The sequence below is a fragment of the Hydra vulgaris genome, chromosome 09 (assembly GCF_038396675.1).
Source record: "Hydra vulgaris chromosome 09, alternate assembly HydraT2T_AEP".
In the NCBI taxonomy this organism is placed as follows: Eukaryota; Metazoa; Cnidaria; class Hydrozoa; order Anthoathecata; family Hydridae; genus Hydra; species Hydra vulgaris.
In genome coordinates this window covers 39099634-39124766 of record NC_088928.1, presented here as the reverse complement: position 1 = coordinate 39124766, position 25133 = coordinate 39099634, and the positions used below count along the sequence as shown (strand labels likewise).

General features: G+C 25.2%; 1 protein-coding gene across 2 annotated transcripts; it reads right to left on the bottom strand.

The window, feature by feature from the left end:
* On the bottom strand, positions 1–25133 carry LOC136084774 (uncharacterized). 2 transcript variants are annotated; one of them, XM_065805655.1, is made up of 13 exons: positions 24925–25133; positions 24271–24354; positions 18784–18902; positions 18598–18682; positions 16478–16510; positions 16367–16380; positions 15140–15176; positions 14696–14826; positions 12841–12868; positions 12587–12720; positions 11240–11363; positions 10591–10632; positions 1–111 (listed from the first exon to the last, which is right to left on the bottom strand). In XM_065805655.1, exons 1-13 carry the CDS (start codon positions 25018–25020, stop codon positions 22–24), a joined length of 1017 nt encoding a protein of 338 aa, XP_065661727.1. In that variant the 5' UTR covers positions 25021–25133; the 3' UTR covers positions 1–21. The 2 variants fall into 2 exon arrangements, with proteins under 2 accessions (XP_065661727.1, XP_065661726.1); XM_065805654.1 differs by having other exon boundaries at positions 12841–12871; positions 24925–25131.

Genomic DNA, 25133 nt, shown 5'->3' with positions numbered 1-25133 from the left:
TTTATATATTATTATATATTTTTATGTTGATTCAACTTTTTCTTTGTTGTTATTCTTTTCGTCAATATACTTCTTCTTCTTTTTTCGTAGTTTTACATGATAGCCAGGCGGCTAAAAGAGAAAAATAATTTTTAAACTAAACTGCGACACTAACATAGATTTAGCAATTATTGCTGACGGTTTTTGCATAAGGCATTGTTGTAAAATAGTTTTATTGTTAATTGTTAAATATAGGTTTTGTCTTCACCTTTTTTACCAGACATTGTGTCTGAAAAAAGTATTTTAATTCAAAAAGACAACACATATTTTGCTACAAGAAAAATGTGAAATTTTTTTTTGCCAACCGTACCAAATGAGCTTCTTATTAAATACACTTAATAAAAATTAAAGAACCGTGCTTTATTTAAATATTACACTTATATTTACAGGTATATAATTATTATGTTCGTGAAAGTAAATATATATGTAACTGACTTTATTCACAAAACTAAAAGTTAAAATGCTTGTTGAGAGCATATAAAGTGAAGATCATTCGAAAACTCGTTTTAACAATTATATATGAGTTTTTTATAAGACTAGGTCACGGCGATCTATACTGCAGGCTATTTTAAAAACAGCTAAATAAAATACTTTATAACAGCTGGGGGCCTATTTATAAACAGCTAAACAAAATACTTTATAAAATTAAAAAAAATCTGTTTAGTAATTTTACACTAACTCAATAACTTTTTTTCTCTCAAAAAATTTTACTTTGTAATTACAAACTGAAATTAAAACATTTCTTAACTTTATATTGATATATATATATATATATATATATATATATATATATATATATATATATATATATATATATATATATATATATATATATCATATGTATGTATGTATGTATGTATGTATGTATGTATGTATGTATGTATGTATGTATGTATGTATGTATGTATGTATGTATGTATGTATGTATGTATGTATGAATGTATGCATGTATGTATATAAATATAATATATATATATATATATATATATATATATATATATATATATATATATATATATATATATATATATATATATATATATATACATATATACATGTATATATGTATATGTATATATATATATATATATATATATATATATATATATATATGTATATGTATATATATATATATGTATATATGTGTGTATGTATATATATATATATATATATATATATATATATATATATATATATATATATATTTTGTATATATACACTAGTGGCCATTGAATTAAAGCCACTTGATGATTTTGCTGTAAAATGAAATATGTATAAAAAAGTAAGAACAACGTCATGCTGTTCGGTTTGTTTATATATGACGTCATTATTATTTATGTTATGCATATTATACACGTGTTTGGCTTAGTATTTAATTAAATTTCATGATTTCTTGCTGAAAAACTATAATGTTGTTATTGTTTATTTTAGTGTGATAATGGGGAAAAAACCAGATATTAATGATTTTGTCAAGGGGCAAATTGTAACATTGAATGCTGAGCGTTATTCTCAGCGTGGTATTGCAATGAAACTGAAGATTTCTAGATAGGTGCCGTTGAGAATGTTTTAAGATCTGGAGGTGTTTCACGACGTTCCAACTGCAAGGAAGTACGAAAAACAAATCATCGTGATGATCGTTATTTGAAGAGCATTGTTGTGTCTAGTCCGCATACTTCTTCTGCACGCGTTGCAAGCCTAGCTAGTGACAGGGGTATTCAAGTGAGTGCTAGGACTGTTAGGAGACGTCTGTCAAATGACTTTAATCTTGTAGCTCGCAGACCAGCGAAGAAACCTCTAATCAAGAAACAACAACTCCTCCAGCGATTGAAGTTTTGCCGTGCGATGAAAGACAAGTCAAGGGAGTGGTGGGAGAGAGTTATGTTCACAGATGAAAGTACCTTTCAGCAGCTACGAGGCCCTGGTTACAATTATGTCAGAAGTTCTGCCTCTCAGCGATTCAATCCCAAATACACCATCAAAACTGTCAAACATCCACCAAGCGTCATGATCTGGGGTGGCATCACAGCAAGTGGTCGGTGTGGACTGCACATCTTCGATAAAGGGGAAAAGGCCAATGCCAAAAAGTACTTGGAGGTTCTTGAAAGTAAGCTTCAAATCCACATGAACATCTCAGGAGCAACAATTATGCAACAAGACTCAGCCCCTTGTCACACCGCAAAGATTGTCCAAAAGTGGTTTTCAAACAACAACATTGAACTTCTTTCCAATTGGCCATCAAATTCACCTGATCTAAATGTGATTGAAAATTGTTGGCAAATTATGAAAAGGAAAGTTGCTGCACATCGTCCTACATCAGAAAAAGACCTGAAAGAGGTTTTGAAGCGTGTGTGGATGACAGAAATAACACCGGAATACTGTAGAACACTTGTTCATAGCATGCCTGATCGCATTAATGCTGTGCTTAAAAATAAAGGATATCCTGTGAATTACTGACTTTTATTCATTGTTTGAGCTAGAACTTTATTCAGTGTATTGTAAGGTTAAAATTGCATTTGATAATATGCCTGCTAGACCTTGTTGCTAGAGTAAACTGTGTATTTTCCAAAAATTTGCTGCTGGGTTTATTTCAATGGCCACTATTGTATATATGTGTATATATATAAATATGTATATATATATATATATATATATATATATAAATATGTATATATATATATAAATATATATATATATATATATATATATATATATATATATATATATATATATATATATATATATATATATATATATGTGTATATGTATATATATATATGTATATATGTATGTATGTATATATATATATATATATATATATGGCTGTTTCCACGATGGAAGAGATAAATTTCGTGTTTAAAAATATCTTTTTTCAAAAGGTTTTATTTCTTTAATTATAGTTTAAACACCTTAAAATTATTGTTAAAATAAATTTTGAATAGAAAATATTTGAATCGAGTAGATAAATTTGATGAATGTTAGCAACTGTTTGTTCTTTTTATTATTCGAAAAAGTGAGTAAAATTTGAGGGCGAGTTATTGCAATATTTTAAACAAAACATATCCATATTTTTGTTTAGAAAGAATCTTTGAGATTACATATGTGTCTTGAGTAAAAAAACTTTTACTCTTTAAAAATAATTCAAGTGTTTTTTTGTCACATACACATCTGCGAAAATTACGTTGCGTCACTGAACTAAAAGCTAAAAAAGTTTAATTATCGCAATGAATTTATGCTTTATGGCGAGGTTTTTTTAGAAATTATATATTTTAATGTAAACTTTTAATCATTACTAAAAAAAAAATTGGTCAAAAAGCATTGTATTAACATATAGTTATAGTTTAAAAGCTGTTGCGTCACTGAACCCATCGACGGGATAATTAGCGTTTTATAAAATAGTGCGGTAAGGAAGTCAAAATATCATCCAAAAGTTCAGATTTCGTTGTGGGTTTTCAAAATTTTCAAATTCGAATAAATTTTTGCATTTTAGTATTGTGAAGGGCTATTAGTAAATATTAGTAAACTTTTGGATTTATGTTGACATTTTCTTATAAAGTTGTAAATTTTTAAGAAATGGAATCAAAATTAGAAGTAAAAAAAAAAACGTTATGCAGAATACCAAGCTAATTATGTTTCTCGGAATGCTGATAAAAAGAAAGAAATGTCCAGAGTTAGATCTAAGAGATATCGAGAAAAATTGAAAGCCGATCCTAATAAAAAAGCAGCTTATGCTGCTAAAGCAAAATTAAGAGTTTTAAAAAGTTCGTTAAACACGCATTTGTAATGAAAAACCAATCAACAATTTTTAATAAACTGAAGGAGGTTTCGATGAGTGTTAATTCTGAAATTGCGGTAATCCAAGTTGACTGGGCTGAAAACGCTAGGTGTTTCTATCAAAATGAGCCACAAGCGGCTCATTTTGGTCAAAATCAAGTTTCTATCATGACCCTAGCAGTCTGGAACATTGAGTTAAAAACATTTGCCATAGTTTCAGATTCAACTGATCATACTAAGTCTTCCGTTATACCGTACATTGACAAAATCTTTCACTTTATTCCTGATCAAGTCAAAGAAGTACACATGTTCAGCGATAATGCCACTTCTCAGTTCAAAAACAAAAGCATTATGGCTGCAATGGTTGTGTTTGAAAAACGTTTTCATAAAAAATTCTTCTGGCATTTCTTTGCAGCGATGCACGGGAAAGGAGTGGTTGACGGAATAGGAGCTACTGTTAAGCGAATCGCAGTCTTGAGAGTTAAAACTAGTCAATACGAAATCAGGTCAGCAGCAGATTTTGCGTTAGCATTACAAGATTTGCAAATATCTGTAATTCACATGTCAGAAAACGATACAAGACAACAAAAAAATGAACTTTGATTCAGTTCAATTTTAAGTTATTCAAGAAAAATCAAAGGTATATCAAAATCACATTATTTTTATGTTCAGAATGATAACGTTGCTCCGATGCTATTTTCACCTGAGTATAATTAAAATTTATTACAAAATAACAAAACTTTTTAAAATGATTTTAATTTCGTATTTTTGTTTCGTCACCGAACGTTGCGTCACTGAACTGATAGTTTTTTTTCTGTAAAATAAAACGATATGAAAACTTTATTGTTTGTGGCTTTTTTTATGACTACCTTATTGCCAAATGAATAAATTACAACAAAAAAATCTAATAAGTCAAGCAAGAATTAAAACTTCAGCGGAAACTCCATTTAAAAGTATGCTGAAAAAAAAAACACTTTTTTCCGCGTTGCGTCACTGAACTCATGTTTTAATTTTTGCTATGTAGCAGTGTTATGTTAATACAATTGTGTTTAGTTTATATTATAAAATTTTAATTCAAGATTGATTTAGAGTAATAAAAATTATTTTTAAGTTATAGAAAAATTTCTATTAAAAAAATCTTTCCGCATGATGCGTCACTGAACTATGGAATTGGCCATATATATTTTTTATATATATATATGTGCATATATATATATATATATATATATATATATATATATATATATATATATATATATATATGTATATATATATAAATATGTATATATATATATATATATATATATATATATATATATATATATTTATATATATATATATATATATATTTATATATATATATTTATATATATATATATATATATATATATATATATATATATATATATATATATATATATATATATATATTTATTTATATATTAGGGTGGGTCAAAAAGTATAAAGTTTTAGTTGCACAAATCAAACATACTAAAAAAGGTGCTATAAATATGTATATATATATATAAAGGTATATAAACATATATATATATATATATATATATATATATATATATATATATATATATATATATATATACATATATATATATATATATTTATATATATATATATATCTTAATCTTAATATATATAAAGGGCAATGTGTGTTTGTGTGTGTGTTTGTTTGTTCTCTATAGAAATCCAAACCGCCGGACCGATCTCGATGAAATTTGGCATGGGGGTAGTCCTGGAGGGGGAGAAGGTTCTTAGCTGGGTTTTGACCCCGTACCCCGACCCCCGGGGTCAGGGAGGACCATTTTTTGGGCCCATTTTTGGGCCCATTTTTGTGTACAGATATCAGGTAAGCCAGTTTAAATATTGGCCTGGGCAACGCCGGGTAACTCCAGCTAGTACATATATATAAATATACATATATATATATATATATATATATATATATATATATATATATATATATATATATTTATATATATATTAGGGTGGGTCAAAAAGTATAAAGTTTTAGTTGCACAAATCAAACATACTAAAAAAGGTGCTCCTCCTGAATAAGATAGTATAAAAGTTTTTGAATAATAAATATTTTTAGTAGTCCCAACTGACCCTTAAATATCTAACGGGCCCCTAATATTATCTTACAAAAATTGTTTCAAAAGTATGTCAACCTGGTACTCAAAAAAAGCGAAATTTTATAAAACTATCAAAAATAGCTGTTATTTTTTATAAAATTTTTATTTAAAAAAAATTTATAAAAAAAAACCTTGAAAAACTTTCAAAATTGTTAAAAAACAAACATTTTTATGCAATAAAATCTAAAATAGTTTTACTTATAAAAAATAGCAACTATTTTTGAAAATTTTATAAAATTTCGCTTTTTTTGAATACTAGGTTGACATACTTTTGAAACAATTTTTGTAAGATAATATCAGGGGCCCATTAAATATTCAAGGGTCTGTTGGGACCACTAAAAATATTTCTTATTCAAAAATTTTTATTCTATCTTATTCAGGAAATGGAGAAGCACCTTTTTTAGTATGTTTGATTTGTGCAGTTAAAACTTTATACTTTTTGACCCACCCTAACATATATGTATGTATGTATATATATATATATATATATATATATATATATATATATATATATATATATATATATATATATATAAATATATAAATATATACATATATATATACATATATATATATATACATATATATATATATATATATATATATATATATATATATATATATATATATATATATATATATATATATATATATATATATATATATAAACAAAAAAACTTTAAATAATAATTTAGAAAAAAAATCTTTAAATAAAAAAAGTCAGTAAACTTTAAATAAATGTATAAATATAAATATATATATATATAATTTTGTTTTACAATATTCTCAAAGCATTCATGACAATTTCAATATTTTTTGAGCTGGTTCTTTATTTGAATGTGGAGTTAAAAGTTTACATAAATTGTTCAAAAAAAATGTTTGAAAGAATATTTCCATGATGTCACCGCATCAAGTAGTAAAACTCTGAAAACATCATTAGAATATTGCGTAATGAAACTCTGCATACCCTGTCCTTAATCACATTGAAAACTATAAAAGAAAATATTACCCATTGACAGGTATTATCTGGGGGAATATCAAGTCCACCATGGTCAATTGAGTCTATGTGTTGTCCATACTTTTGGTGGCAAAAAGTGGTTTTATCTAGCAGTTCAATTTCTGATAGTTATATATCTTTACGAGTTAAATACCCCAATATATATATAGGAGTCATATTTGTATCAGGAAAAATAAAAGATTCAAGATCTAGTAGATGGTTTGAAGTTTTGTCACAAAATACCCTAAAACAAGTAGAAACTGATTGTCTCTCAATTGGCTTTGGAAATATTGAAACTTCATTTAAATTAGATAACTTAACTAAATTTTTGGGTCCAAGTTCATATAGTTTTTTATTATAATATAATCCAATTGTGGTACTTAACATACTCCTTTATCATAAAAAGTTAGTTGACCAGTTTTTTCAGTAAACCAATTATTTCTTATGTTTTTAAACAAATGGACATCATCAAAGATTATAAAAATATCATCATTAGTCAGCCAAGGTTTATCTGGAGCTGATCTTTCAAAGATTTTGAAGAAAGCCTAATTAATTCTATTTCCATTACACATTATAGCTTTAACTTAACCTGAAGACTCATTTATTGATTGAATAGTGATGCCAATTTCTTTAGGAATCGGAAGTTTAATTCGCTTGTAGGTGTCATTTTGGAAATGAATGATGGTCCACCAAATAAGGAATTAACCATTAAACCCAATACAGTTTTTGCAAGAGAAGTTGATTGCTTTTCCAAATAATGTACCACCATGGTATAACATCATTATTTTAACATAAACTTCATCATGCGATAAAAAACAAAGTTTCTGTTTTTCTTCAACATATTAAAAAATATTAGTCAATAAATGCTTCTTGTTTAATTTAAAAACTTTTGAAGTTACTCTTGTTAAAGTTCTTGCAGAAGGCAATTAATAATCTGTTTGCAATCATTTATACTAACTTCTGGATGTAGCAAAATACTGAAAAGATCTAATATAACCTCCTTAGAATAAATTAAAAGAATAAAATAAATCTACAAATGCACTGTGTACCCATAGAACCTAAATGTTCCTAAATTACAATTTCTTTTCTTCTTGTAACAAAATTTCTCAAATAACACAAAACTTCTTCTAAAATAGACCATGTGTTGATTTTTGAAACTCTGTTTTTAGAATTTGTAGGAACTTTATTTTTAGCACCATAGTGATTGGTTTCAAAATGCAAATTATCATTAATTTTGATTAAAAATATGGAGCCCTATTTGAATAAACTTGTGATTGTAAATGAATAGTGCTATTAATCATAAAGCATATTAATGGAACACCTAAATCTCTTTAAATTACTTGATAGAATTTTTTTCATTTCAACAAAAATTACTTCATCTTTTTCTAAAAAAGTTGATAGTTCATCTTGAGTGAAATTTTGAAAACACAAAGAAGCGTGAGTTATCGAATGAAACGTTGAGGAAGATGGGTGGAAATATGACAAAATGGTATGCTTGGCCAAATAGATGGTGGAAATTTAGGACGATATTTTCTAACTTTATATTCTTTAAAATTTTTCGACCAATGCAACTCACAAACTACAGTGTCATTAATTACTTTTAGATTTGCATTTGGAATTACTTTCACATTTGCTTTTCTTCTTCATTTTCAGGAAATCAATACACTGAGAGCTTTGAATTATCAGATTTCGTTTTAGCGGATAAATAATTTGTAGTATAACCATAAATGCAAGACTTCTTACCCATATTTTAATATCTATAAAATGGCAACTATATTTTAAAATAGGCCTCCAGTCAGATACACTATAGATTGCCATGGGCTAGGTTCATTAAAAAATATCATAAATCATAGAAATGCTCTAAAAGGATCTGTAACTTCACTTGGAGCTTTTTTATTTTAAAATCCTTAACTAATCAGGGCCGACGATAATGCCAGTTTATTTCTAAAGAGCTTTTTTATTTTATAAGTTTTTAAATTTTCTCTTAACTTTTACATAAATAGATTTAATATTCACAAAATATTCACTTTATTTCAAAAAAAAAGAAAAGTTAAACAACGTTATAAAGCCTGGTATCACCAAAGAAAAGTTAAACAACATTATAAAGCTTGGTATCACCAAAGATTACTAATATAAGGATATTAGTAATCTTTGGTGATACCAAGCCTAGTCTTATTCTCAGTAAAAATGCCCAGATAAAATCTTAAAAATAAATCAGAAAAAGATTGTTAAAATAGAAACTTGTCAAAAAGTTATTAAAGCTACAAAAATTTGAAGAAAAACATTAGAAAATGGTTTGTTACAATCATAAAACCAGCCACTTACAAAAGTATTTATGATTCTTATATTCTGTTGTAAAATTTAATAAACAATTTTAATTTTTTAAAACGAGCTTATTTGCATGTTGTCTTAGTTGAAGCGTAGACTTTTTTACACTTTTAGTTTACACCTGTACCGAGCAAGTGCTACATATTTTTTTAATGAGTTGGATAGAATGAAGATCTTTAAATATATTGGAGTTTTCAACATTGTGCTTAATTAAGGATATAAATGGACCTAATGATACTAGAGTTCAATTAACAGTATATATCAACTTAACTTTTATCTTATTGGTATGATATTTTTTGTAACAATATAACCAGAAATATATTCAAAAAGGCATCTTTATATATTGGCTTGGGCTTTCTAATACAATATTAATATGACATAATAATATTATTAATATGACATAATAATATATAATAATATGACATTTAGCATGTTTTGATTTCTCCTTTGAAATTTTTTTTAAATAAAGATTTAAACTAAACAATATTAGTTCAAACCGTTTTTACTACGAATGCATCTAAAAAGTAACTCTATATAGTTTTGAGAATATTTTTAGGTTAAAAATTTTAAAAGAATTTTGCTTTGGAGCTCATTGTTTAATGGCTAGATTTTTTTATAATTATTCACAAACCAAAAACTGTTTTTCTATGCTTTAACTAGGAAGTACCAAACTGTTAAACTATAAGCAAGTGGAGAGTAGAAATGCAAATTCAATGTAAATTTTTTAAATTTCATCTGAGTATTGATGACCATTATGTTTAATGCTTTGATTATAGAATTGATTTCTGAAAAGATTAAGTGATATACATAAAAAATTTGATAGGGCAGGTATTTTAACAATTTTTGACAGCCCTATTCGAGATACTTTACCACATTTGATTAACTTACATAAAGTTATAAATTTTGTTTTATTCTAACAATTCAATTCAATTATTGGAATGAAATATCGCGGAACAGAAAGGAGAAAAGAGGAGCTAATGCAGCATAATGTGCAATTTTTTCCCAAATGTATTAAAGATTATACTTATAATACTAAAACAAAAATTTACAATTTTATTAAAACTTATAAATATTTTTGTTAAACATTAAAAATCATTATTATAAGTTATAAATCTGTTTGTTTTTTTTAATTTTGAAAATCAATCCTAAAATGTCTAGAAATCTATACCAGAAACCAGATCTAGAGCAAACCAGATTGTCCATCAGATTTTTAAATATCTGGATTTGAACATTGATTCAAATATTTTTTAATTACATCAACTACTTTTTTAAAAAATTAGTTTATATTGCTAAAAAAAAACTTACAACTTCTTTCTGATTCTTCTGATCCTCTCTTTCCTTCATCAACTAAAAAAATTCAAAAACAGATAAAAGATACTGATGTTCCGATATAAAGTTAAACTAAAGGATCAAAATACTGACCTAATTAAATTAAAGATAAAAATAAAGAGACCTTATTGCATAGTGTCTAAGTTTGTGTAGATTTTTTCAATAGAGTTCAGTTTAAGATTAAAAGTAAATAAAAATAACTTGAATGTGGTATTTAAAATTATTTTTTTAAACATATTTAAACATAGTTTAAAAAAATGCCATTTTGCATATTTGCAAAAAAAAAAATTTTTGAAAATAAAAAAAAAAGCTTATAAAACATTACAAAAACAATAACAATAGAAATATATACAAAAACATAGCAACACATACAAAAGCATAGTGATACATACAAAAACAATAACATAACAATATGTGCAAAAACAATAACAATAGTGACATATGTATCAATAAATACAATAACGATAGAAACACTGATTGGAGTAAAAATTATTAAACAATATCAAAATTTGCGATGACTTAAATATACTTTTGTCTTTTTATTTTATTATATACAGCTTCATTTCTGTAAATTTTAGTACTCTAATAATTTAATTATAGATTAATTATATAATTCTATTTAAACCTTTATTTGCTGCTCATATTCTTTTTTAAAAGCAATTTCTCTCTTCAAACGAATCTCATTTCTGATTTCATCTGCTTTCTTATGCATTTTTGCCAAATCTCTTGCACGAGGAGATGTCACCCACCTGTCAAGTTTAAAATTACACTAATGAAAACAATTCAATGTTATGAAAAATAGTATACAGTAATATCTACAAAAACGGTAATCTGCAATGTAATAAAAAAATTTAGTGTTAATAAATTATATAATTATCAAAATATTTATGACTTACATGAACCTTTAAAAAACTTTAACCCAAAGTAACTTTTTGTTATGATATAAAGTGAATTTTAATATATTAAATTCTAACCAAAGTAATTTTGTTATGGACATGAGACTTAAAATGGATTTTAAAACTATAAGCTTTTTTTTTTTTTTTTTTTTTTATATTATTCACCTCCCCAAGGCCCGAGGGGGGCCACTACAGTCGAGGAGGCTACTCATTTTTTTTTTTTTTTTTTTTTTTTTTTAATTTTTTTTTTTTTTTTTTTATTTTATTTGTTATTCGTGGTACAACCCTCTCTCAACTCTTTAACTCCGAAACACGAACCTTTCCGAGCAAGGCCGCTGCGCGGAGAAACTAAGTTGAGCGCGGTACTTCCAGGGACGTGGTGGGAGTCGAACTCCGAACCTCTCGCTTATGAAGCGAGCGCTCTTACCACTACACCACTACCGCATATATGCTATAATCTGAAACCATTTTTTTGTTTTTCCAAACTTTTTGGAATGAAAGCTCTAAATTTTTTTTTCAAACAAATTTTGTTGATTTTCATAGAATATTCATGGCTATTTTAATTTATTTTGAAAACGTGTATGTTCATATATGTTAATGGGTATTAGACAAATAAAATGTTGACATTTTAAATTATAATGGAACTGAAACGATAATTCAGTGAAATAATCAAAAGAAAACAAACACCAATATTAAAAACTAGATAAAAATGTTATCAACAAAATAAAGATATTATCATAAAATTGTACTCCTCATGACCAAAAAATCTGGACGATCTTGACTGACTTTTCATTAATAACATCATCCATATCAAGTGGATGATGCTATTAATGACCTTACCAGTGATCAAGTTTAAGTCAATTAGAGCGATTGAAAGCCACTGTGATTTTCTCTAGATTGATCATTGACATGGGAGCATATAACAATGATCAAGGCTCATTAAAAGAAATCTTTCAAATCATTAGAAGTGTTCAATGTGGAAAAAAATTCTACTCTTTTTGCAAAAGTGCAAATAAATATATATCCAATTTAACTTAATATATAACTAAAATTTTTTATGTGATTTAATAATGTACCAACGCTCTCCAGGATCAAATTGAGGGTCATCTGGTGGTTTTCTTCCTTTACCTTTCTTAATATCTTGTAACTTTTTGTTTAGACGAACATTTTCTGCTTTGCGCAGAACCTCTTTTTTATCATACTCCTCATTCTAAAAACAAATTGAAAAGATTGTGAGAAAATTAGTTACGCACTTATAATGGAGAACATAAAACCATTTTTGTGATAACAATAAGATAATAAAATCAAAAGTAGAATAAAAAATACATACACCTGAATGAGAGCTTTTTTCCAATAATCTGCTAAAATGTAAAAGAACTTAAAAAATTATGTTATTATGAATACCTAGACAAACAACAAAAAACTTTTTTTATAACGATAACTAAATGATAATAAAAATAAAAATAAACACATTACAAACAAAATTTAATAATAAATAACAAACAGATTTTATAATAAATAAATTAATACTCCTTCTGTTCCAAAATACTGTTCTGATTTGTTAAAAATGAATTATAAACTTAAAAGTTTAATAACATTGTAACACTTTTATTGGAAAAAAATTATATATAGTATGATCTTTTGAAAAACTCTTATTTTGTATTAAATTATTTAATAGTGGTTAAAACCATTTAATTCAAATACTTCATGCTTAACAGATGACTTTATTGTTTTTAAATCTTTAACAAAAAGAGTCAGGAGTTCAATTGCTAGCGCTCTTATTGTATTTCTAATTTTATTGTTATTGCAGTTCTTACTGCAATAACAATAAACTTCGAAACAGATAACATTTTGGTTTAAAAAGATTTTAAATGTGTTTTGAATATTTTAAAATGAATGAAAGAGATATGGGTGAACTTACAAACGAACAACGTAGATTGATTTACAATGAGCAATAATGGAAAACTAAAAAAAGGCTTACTTTAAAATACTGTTGAAAAATTCAATGTGTGCACTAAAACAATCAGTAACCTTTGGCATTTGGGACAAGAAATCTTACCATTACCTCTTTTTGTCAAACTAAGTGTTCTAAGAACACTTAGTTTACACCAATAAATAATCTGGATTTTCAGTTTTTATTATCTTATCATATATAAGCATGTGTAGACAAAGAGATATACAAAAATAAGATAGATATCCTAGATTTGGGTTATTGTGGTATATAACTATGCAATTGTGTGTATATGCTTCTCCAAAAAAGTCTAAACTAATAAATAAAGAACCGCAAAAATGAATTTGTAAAAAAAAAGATCTTTTTGCAAAAATCTAGAGGGGGCGCAAGGCCCCCTCGGTACTCCTGTCGTCGTGGCCCTTGATAAACATTTTAAATAACTTTTTATTTTCTAAATAAGTCATTTTATTAATGATATTTTTTTACATTTTATTAATGATTTTTTTCTCATCAAAATTAGCAATAAAATCAAATCGGAATAGTATTTTGAAACAAAAAAAATGTGAAATCGGAAGAGTATTTCGGAATGGAGGGAGTAATAAATAACAAAGTGTTTTAATAATATCAAATGACAAAATATAAAAATAAACAAATAACTAACAATATTTTTTATTAATTACAAATGATAAAAAATAATAATGAAAAAAACAAACAATGATAACATTTTAATTATTTTAACAGGAAAATTAAACAAGTAAACAAAATTATAAAGCAAAAATTTAATTTATATAAAATTTAAATAAATAATAATTTTTTAATTAAAAGGCTGCCTAATAATAAAAGCAGCTAATAAAGATAATTCATGTTGTTCAACTCTAAGTCTAGAAATTTTTTATTCAATTCTTTTTTACTCAATTTTTTGTTTCTAAATAAAGTCAATGATAACTTTTCTCATGTTAAAAAGAAATTTAAGAAAATCATTTTTTTACTTTTTTAATTTCAGTGCAAAAAATTCAAGTAAAGTTAAAATAAATTTTGGATTTGATAAAAAACATTTTCTATAGGTTTTAATATCTTTTTTTTCTTTCTGTTTTAAGTAGTTTTAATGTCCAAATATTTCTATCATTGAATAAATAAACTAATAAAAACAATTTGAAAAAAAACAACAAAAAAAACAACTTAAAATAGAATTTATTTTTACTTTTAAACAAATAATTTAATGAGGGAAACTTACTGACTGTTGTCCTGTTCAGTAGCTTTAGGAATATGATGCTTGTATTTTCCTTGTTTAATTTCAGTCAGTTTTTTATTTATTCTTATATTCTCAGTCATAATCACTCTATCAATTTTCATAAATTCTTTAAGCTAAAAAATTAATGGTTATAAAAACAGTGACAACTGTTATATTATTATATTATAAAAATTACAGCAAAATCATATATATATATATATATATATATATATATATATATATATATATATATATATATATATATATATATATATATATATGTATAGACATGTATGATAAAAAATAAAATTTAATCTTATTATAGGACTACAGATTATAACTACTTAATTATAACACTAGGTCCTAGACTATCAATACTTTCTCACAAAATAATAAAGGATAAAGAAACTACAAAAAATTAAAATGAATAACTATAAATTAACAAACCTCAATTGGGCAGTATGGATTTTCATCTATTGACATACTATAAAAATATGAAACTAATAACAAATATAACTTGAGAATTACTATAATTAATAATGTTATGAAATAATCAAAACTAAAAAACTGTTTTGAAATTAAAAATTAATTTAAATTAAAAACTACTTAAACTAATATATACAATAGCCAAAGTAAGCACAGACAAAAAACACCATTAAATGTATGAACCATGAAAGCTGCAAAATGTTCCCTGTATAATTTTTTTAAAACAATTATTGAATAGAAATATTTTCACTTTCATATTAAAATTAATCTGACACAGAGTGTTACATGAAACATTTTTTGTAATAAACAAAGGTTGTATTTCAGGTTAGCATTGTTTAATAGTTTAAATATCTTTAAACATGTAACTTTCCACCAAGAATAAATAAAACATTGGTAACATTTCAGATAAGCGTAAGTTCTTGGCTTGCAAAGATAAATGTTTGCACTATATAATCCTTTTTCTATCACAATAGCATATCACTTGGTCACTTTTTAAACTGAGCTTGTTCAGAATAAACAATAAAAGAGCTATAGTACCCCTTTACTAACCCTTTGTTTTTAGGGCAATGCAAGTTATCAAAATTTTTTAATAAGAGATCATCCAATTTGATGGCATCACAAGTATTATGAACATTTCCAAAACAACTGCGCCAAACCTCATGCGTCAATAGTAATGGTAACTGGAGCAATGCTATTTTGCAATACATGCTGCTTTTGAGTTTTAGTAAGACATTCCTAATATGTATCCATTGTCTTGATTTAAATTCTTGAGAAGCTTAATGAGATTTTAATGCACAAAACTCCTAGCGCTTATTACATTTCTTTTTTTTTTTACATTTGAATTTAATAGTCAAAATTTAATTTCAATTTCTTTAAGCAGAATGAAAACAATTACAGGAGTTGCTTTAAATAAAATCCAATATACCAATGAGACCATTAATGAATTTGGTCTTGACTTACATTAGATACATATGGTTTAAGAAAATTTTTGGTTCAATTTTATACACTCAAAGGTTCAGACCTTTTAAACTGAAATACATCAGGCACTACTATCCAAATATTTACCTAATAAATATACTTTCTACTATTAATTTTAGGCATTATCAGATTAACTTATTTATAAACAAAACATCAAATTTCAGATTACATATTCAAATTAAAAAATTAAAAAAATAAGTAACAACAAACCTTGTCTTTATTTGCTTTTGATAGTCATTAATGATAAAAAAAAAAAAAAAAGATTTTAGAAATGCAATAAAATGACATAAAACTATAAAACTTATATAAAGAAAAACATACTTTGTTTCTGTCATCATCAGAATAACTCTTATCCTGTATAAATAATATTAATACAAAATTTGGGAAAATTTTATACTCAGAAAAGATAAAACTTAAAAACCTTTTTTGAACTTTTTAACAATCAAATTATACTTAAAACGACTATCATTTTATTATCTTTAATTAACTGATTTTAAAATTAACTGTGTTTAACGAACTGATTTAAAAAAAAATTCTCACCTTTAAGTGCTTATTGTTTTGTGTTGCGAATAAAATTGTTTAACAAGTTTATAATTAATGTGTTTTGTACATAAAACCTTATTTATAAATTAGAAATAAAAAAATTCTAACTTGTAATTCAACAATTATATTTATAAACAATAAATAATAAAAATATACAAGTAATTGAAAATTTGCATAATGTAAGGCATAATGCAAATTAACCACAAATAACAAAGTTGGTTTTTAATATTATGTTGACTTAAAATATGAATTAGATAGTTAATATTAATTATGGCACCATCTAACATTTAAAAAGATATTATTAAAGGTATTTTTGTCAATAAAGAATGCATGAGATTTGTTGACTCAGCAAAAAGTTTAGGTGTCATACTTGACAATGAAATATCTTTTAAAATAAAAATAAGATTGTTAAAAACTGTTACAATGTGAAGAGCAAAATAGCCAAAATAAAAACAATTCTTATCACATAAAGGTTTGTAGACCATAGTATGTCCACTACTTTTTTCACAGCTTCTCACTCTACTATGGAATTGAAAAAACACAATTAAAAAAATGCAGTCTGTTCCAAATTGTGCAGCAAGACTGGCATTTAAAACCAGAATAGAATATCAAGTAAATGACCAGCAATTTAAAAAAATGCATAACCTTAAAATTGTTTTAAAAAATGCATCGCAATTAAAAAATTGTCTTAAAATCAGAGGAAGAATGTTTTTCATGTTTTTAATAATGCACAAATCTTTTATCCAATATTTATCCAGTAACTTACTTTATTACTCAACTTCAGAAAAAACACTAAAATTTAAGGAAACAAAATGCAGTAATCATTTTGGTAATCAAACATTATCCCACTATTGTCTAAAACTTTGGAATGTATTTCTAAACATCATATGTAACAAAAAATTATGTAATAAATAAAACTTATTTAAAAAAAGCTAAAATCTTATTTAACAGTTAATCAAAAATAATTAATGAAAAAACAGTTAATAAATAATGCTTCTATGAATTTATACATGCACAGTTTATAAAATTATATTTTTTTATTTAGGGGGTAAAAGTAAACATTTATCTAAAAAATCTAATAATTTAGAACTCGTCTCAATATAATATAGCAAATACATGTCTTAGATACAGCTGTCAGTTACAAAAAAAAAAAAGATATATAAATCAAAAAAGGCCCACACTGATACATGACAACAATAAACATGTTAGAAAATTAATATTAAAAGCTGAGCATCTTATAGCATCAAATTTTTTTTTCTTAGATTAAGCAAATTCAATTGTTCCAATAACTGTACAAGATTCTTAAGAGAAAAATATTTGGTAATCAAATCAGTTACCAAATATTTTTTTAAATTTAATTAAATCTAATAGACATTGAAAACTCTGTGGTTAACTTTTTCAATGCAGAATCAAGAGTTCAATAGAAAATTTTAAAGTTGCTGGAACATAAAAGTGACTGTCTTAGATAAGTTTATCTAACATGGTGAGTTTATCTGCCCTTTATAAGAATTTAATAGTTATTAAAAAAGTTAAAATGTTTTTTAAAAAATTTAAATTTTTGAAAAAACTTAAACAATTCCTTGCGAGTTATAAAGAATTTGTAAAATTTTTAATTGAAAATTTTAAACAAACGATTTTAACCCATTACCTGCCAAATTTTTTAAAACATTTATTTTGTAAAGTATAATTGTTTTTTTAACTGGAAAAGTATTTATCCAAGTTTAATTAATAATAATAAAAAAAAACATTGATAAAAAAAATAATATATATACAAAGTCCCATTTGGGGATCGTGGCTGGTATAGCATAAAATAATAGATAATTTTAAAAATCCCCAAATGGGGATCGTGGTAGGAAATGGGTTAATGGAGTATAAAAAATCAGAAAAATATCACTTACATTATTCTTTAGACTGGACTCATCATCGTAAGAAGCATTTTGTCTTAATTTCTTTATATCATGGATGCTTTGAGAGTTTATAGATCTAAAGTTAAAAAAACAAATTTAAACTGAAATTGTTAGCTATCCACCTAAATAGAATAAAAAGTATTGTTATCAAAAAATCTTTTTCATCTGGAGACTTGCCTATTTAATTTTAATTGATTTCCATTGTAAGTGTCATTATTTCTCATTTTGACATTTACAAGCTTTGCCAGTAAATAATTATTTTCACTTTCAATATGTTCAAGACGCTCTCTTTCATACTAAAACAAAAAAATCAAGTACAATATTATCATGCAAAGTTTATAATATTGTAAATAAATGCATTATGACCATGATTAGCGTAAGTGTTCAAAATTTTTTTTTTAAAACAAGCAAAATTTTAAGAGGACAAATTTGGGAAAATATATAATAAGTTAAAAAATAATTCCAAGATATAGAGTGTGCTCAAGCATCAAAATACCTACAAAAAAAAGCCCTAAATAGTGCCCAAATAGTAAATTTGCCTTGAGCACAACATAAATATTAAAATTTCTTAACAATTTTTTTTTTAATGTTCTCATAAAGTTTTTGATTCTGGCTTTTTTTATCTCTTCCACTATCCTATTAGTCTATATTATTATTTTCTATATATAAAGGTTTTGAGATTATTAAATTATTTCTTTCTAACCACAGTATTAAAGTCATTCTCGAAGGCCTTTACTCTTCTTCATTTTCAGTAACTTTAATGGTACTGCAAGGTTCTTTACTTGCTCCTGTATTGTTTTGTAATCTACAATAATGATCCTCCTGACAATCTTATATCTAAAGTGGCTCTGTTTGCTGATGACTCAACTTTATACTCTTGTTTTGACAAAAAGTCTTCATTTTTTGATCACTTAGAACAAGCAGCCAATCTTTAATCTGATCACTTTTTTGTAACAGCTTAAGGCTTGCAGTGGATTGTGGATTTTAACTCCAACAAAACTCAGTTATTTATTGCAAACTATCATAGAATTGTTAACATTCCTATATTGAGGAATAACAAACCTTTCACTCTTGGACAAAATCAAAAAGTACATTGTATATCTACTTTTGGACCTGCTTTAATTGCTAAGTTTGAGCCACTTACATATAATTGTAAGGTTTCTTTCTTTTTCCAACAAATAATATCATGGTCGTTGCTCAAACGAGCTATAATTTCTAGTTTAATCAACCAAAACCAATTGTTGCTTGGCTTGTCATTCAGCAAAGTTGCATCCTTTTACTGTATCTGTCCCTTCATGCTATAAAAATTTTTATTTGTCTAGTTTTTTTTTCTCGCACATCAACAAAGCCTTAAAACTCTCACCCATCTTCATGTTTTCCTGACTAATACAACCTACAACTTTTTAAGTCTTTAATTAACCCTATCCTTTGTTTTCTAGTGACTCATAACTTAACAGTGGTTGCTTGCAACCTTGTTTGAAGTGTATTAAAAATTAAAAATATATGAATATAAATAAATAATGTATAAAAGTTAAATATATTTTTTTAACAATATCTAATAAATTTATTTTGTAATAGTATTTAATAAATCGTAAATGTATGCATAAATTTATAATACATAAAGTATTATAGATTTTTTTACTAGCCCTGGCTATCAACCCTTACTAAATCTAATAATTTTGCTGGAGTCAGGAGCTAGATTCGTAAAAAGTCTTATTTTTAGCTCGCCCCTGTCATTTACTAGTAGAGTTTCCAATCAGTTTTAACTGATAACCGAAAACCATGGTTTTTTGTCAAAACTGATATAAATGAAAATCGTTGGTTTTCAAAAACGGTTTTTGCAGTTTTTTTGTATAATGTCTTTTGAATACTTATTTATTATAGAAAGGTATAAAAATCAAATTTGTAAGTAATTAAATTTTTATTTTTTTATTTACATTGTATTTTGTTGGAATGCTTAACTTGTCTTTTCCTTTTCAAAATTATTCAAGTACTCCAACAAAAATGTTCGAATATCGAATAAAACACGCAAATATATTCGAATTTAAAGTATGCTTATACTCAAATAGGAAAGCCTATTCTTTATATTAAAGATTTTTATTCCTCAAAAAAACATAAAGATATTTTAAGGGCATATTTTTGTTCAACAAAATATTAACGTATAGGTATGTAATACAAATATACACAATAATATTTCTATTATTTATTTATCTTTTTGAAAATATGATTATCTTACAGATAAATTGTGTCATCAGTTTGGAAATTTGCATAAAATTCTAAATTCAAGAGTTTTTGAAGGCATCTGTAATAGATGCGGTTCTGTTGTAACATGCTCCGGTGCATCCACAACTTCTTTGCAGAACCATATTTTGCATCATGGAATTACTATCAATAGTCCTTTGACTGGAGAATCAAGCACCAGCTCAAATCAAACACCAGATAAAATTAAAACCATGGACTGATATTTACAAAAAATGGGCCTTAAAGAAATTGTAGCTGATCTAGCTACAGATGGTGTTTTGATTAATAATTAAAATGGTGTCAACCTATAAAACTGGCCTCATTAAGAGTTATGGTTCCTGTCTGGATGAAAGTTTAATCCAAAATATTAAGGATTATTTGAATTTATTTGGTGTCTGTATGAAAAGAGATGTAGTAGGTTCTACTCAAGATGGTGAAGCAATCAATAAGCTCATGCAATTAACGAACATTGTTGATCAATTTTGCTATAATTATGCAATTCACCTTAGTGTATGCAACACATTATACAAGTAAAATAAAGACACAAACGTACCAATTTCCAAGGTAACAGACAGTGATTCAGAAGAAGTTGAATATGGAATTTGTGATGATAATTTAAGTTTGAACCAGTAAACAATGAGATTAATGTTGATTACCCTGAAAATAATATTCTCATCAGTTTGTAATCAAATTTTTAAGAAAAAAGTTACTGAGGAATTTGGTAAAGAAATCAAACTGCATCTGGATGTTTATCATCATTAGAATTTATTTTTTTCAATGACTGCGCCTTTGTTAAAAACTAAGAAATGTTTATTCAGACATTTACTGAATTAAATGCTCTTAATGTAATCAATAGGCTAGATTTTGAGTCATTAGCTTCATTACATGCCGCTTTAGAGTCATCAAAACTAGCAGTGGAATTCCTTAGCAGAGAAGCAACATTATTGACAGCAGACACTGTTCTTGAATTCATGCATTAATCGCATATTTACTGCATTCAATTTTAAAAAGCGCATCAATGAAATAAGTCATGGGAAATGTTATGCAGCTGTTAAGGTGCCTAAAAGTTCATTCAGTTATTTTATTAAAAAATACTTTAAATTTTGCTGGAAAACTTGCATTTAGGCTTTTTGGACTTCTAATGATGAGAAACCGCAACTAGCTGAAGCACCAAGTACAACATCAAAAAGTTTACCTGTTTCTCTTAAGGATGAATTAAACACACTTCTCGATAAAGATATCATTACACACTTGCCTAAATCTTCTGATCAATTCAAATGGCTTCAGCAAGAGTTTTTGTCGTACCGAAATACGGGAAAAAGAACAGAAAATCTTGAAAAAAGTTACAATTTGATTCTCTCTATAAAGCCCACATCAACAGATGTCGAACACATTTTTTCGAGCTGCACTAGTTTCTGCACGAAAATCACAATTATCTGACGAATCGTTAAAATCTTTAGTTTTCCTAACATTTTTGTACAATAAAACTAATTCATTATAAGTTTTATTTCGAAGTATAAACATATTGGAACACTTTGTTTTAAAAACTTTTTTACTAAACAATGCAAAATAAACTTACATAAGTTTTATTATATAACAAGAAAAACCGAAAACCACGGTTAAGAGCGTTTTTTTTTAAATTAAAACCAAAACCGCGGTTATTTATAAATACGGTTTTTTGGAAACCCTACTTACTAGTTCATACATTTAAAATATTTTCAATTGTATTAATTTAACATTTTTAAATACTATAAATTTATAAAATAACCATCTATAAAATATAGAAAATTAATTGATCTTAACACTTTTTAAAAATTTTTGAAATACTTTTGAAAGCTTTTTTTGTTAAATAAAAAAAATTATTTTTTCAAATTAATTTTGTAGTACCATTGTGCACATGTCAGAAAATTTCCATTTATGGTTGATTTTGAAAAACCCAAAAAAATTTTATAGATTCTATTGTGTACCATTAGGGTACACAAAACAGTAAAAATTAAAATCATGTGGATGGCACATATTTAGAAAAAGTATTTAAAGGAGATAGATTGTCGAAACTTTAATGTTCAAGTTAGGTAACTATCAGACATGCTGCAAACCTAAAATTTTTACTTATGTAATTACCAACCCTCGGAATTAGGAAAAATGAGGTCGGCAATAATTTGCCGACCTCAATCTTTTTGAGGTCGGCATCAGGTTGGCAAAAATTATTTGATACAAAGGTCTAACCATAAAACATAGAAATGAGGTCGGCAATTTTTTGCCGATCTCAAATATTTTCAGGTCGGCAGTTAGGTCGGCATTGACGAATGCCGACCCTAATTCCGAGGGTTGAATTATGCATACTAGAATAAAATAAAGATGTTTTGCCAAAAAATATAATGGAAACATAGAAAAGGAGGCTTCAAAATGATGTTCGAAACATGGCAAATATAGGTTAAAAAGTATTTTAATTTATTATATATACATGGCAAATATAGGTTAAAAAGTATTTTTAATATATTATATATACATATATATATATATATATATATATATATATATATATATATATATATATATATATATATATATATATATATATATATATATAAATATATATAAGTATAGTTATATATATATTTATATATATATATAAATATATATAAGTATATATATATATATATATATACATATATACATACATGTATATATATATATATATATATATATATACAGGGGTTATTCTAGCGAAAAAAATTGGACAGCAATACCCCCAGTCACCGAGGAAGTATTGCCAAATATCGCCATTTTTTCGCAGAAAAAAAAACAATTTTTGTTTTAAAAAAATTAAAAAAAAAACGCCCTTATTTTTTAATGTTGGCGGCGCCCAAATTGGTGCCCAAATACAGTCAACGCTGTCGAAAAAGGTCTAGAATAGCCCCTGATATATATATATATATATATATATATATATATATATATATATATATATATATATATATATATATATATATGTATATATATAATAATAATAATTATATATATATATATATATATATATATATATATATATATATATATATATATATATATATATATATATATATATACACACAATTATATATATATATGTATATATTCATATATATATATATATATATATATATATATATATATATATATATATATATATATATATATATATATATATATATATACACACACACAATTATATATATATATATATGTATATATTCATATATATATATATATATATATATATATATATATATTATATATATATATATATATATATATATATATACACACAATTATATATATATGTATATATTCATATATATATATATATATATATATATATATATATATATATATATATATATATATACACCTATTTAAAAGCAATAAACATAAAAAACTGACCCTAACATTACTTGCATTGTATCGAAGAAAATCATATTGTTCAGCATTTTTCTGCAATGAAAGAGTGGGTTTCATGTGATCCACCTAAAATAAGTTTTTTAAAAATTTAATATTAATTCAAAAGATTACAATTTAAAATAGCACCGATGGAGATTTTTCTGTATTTTCACTCCTAAAACATATTTGATACCATAACTTATTATTATTACTTATATATTCAATATATTTTATAAAGAAGTACTTTAATATAATATCAATATCAGTAATATTACTCACATATATTAATGTTAAATGTAAATTAAAATAATACTAAATTAGAAATACTAATTTTAATACTAATAAATACTAAATACTAATTTTAATACTAATAATTAACACTAAATTAGAAAAAGATTAAAAAAAACTTACATTTTACAATGGCTACTTTTACACATATTCACAATTAATATAAAACAAATATAATTTATCCATTGATAATGATTATCATTCCAAATTGACATAATTATAATATGCATAAAATGTAAATAAAAGACTATATAAAATATTTATAAATTAAAGATAAGATAAAAAAATAAATAAGCATATATAAATTGTATAAAACAAATTTTAGAAAAGCGAAAAAAAAAAGAGCTTTTTCAAATTTTAAATACATACAAACTCTTTATGCTTTTTTAAATGATCGTTCCATCTTCTTTCTTCTTCACGCTTAAAAAAAGGAATACCCCCTTTGGCATTTGCATAGTATGCCATTATAACATTTCACACAAATACTAGATGTTATAAAACTAACTTATGTTTTTTATTCTAATTAACAAAACTTTATATTGAGATAAAATCTCCTAGATACCATTTTAACTAAAAAC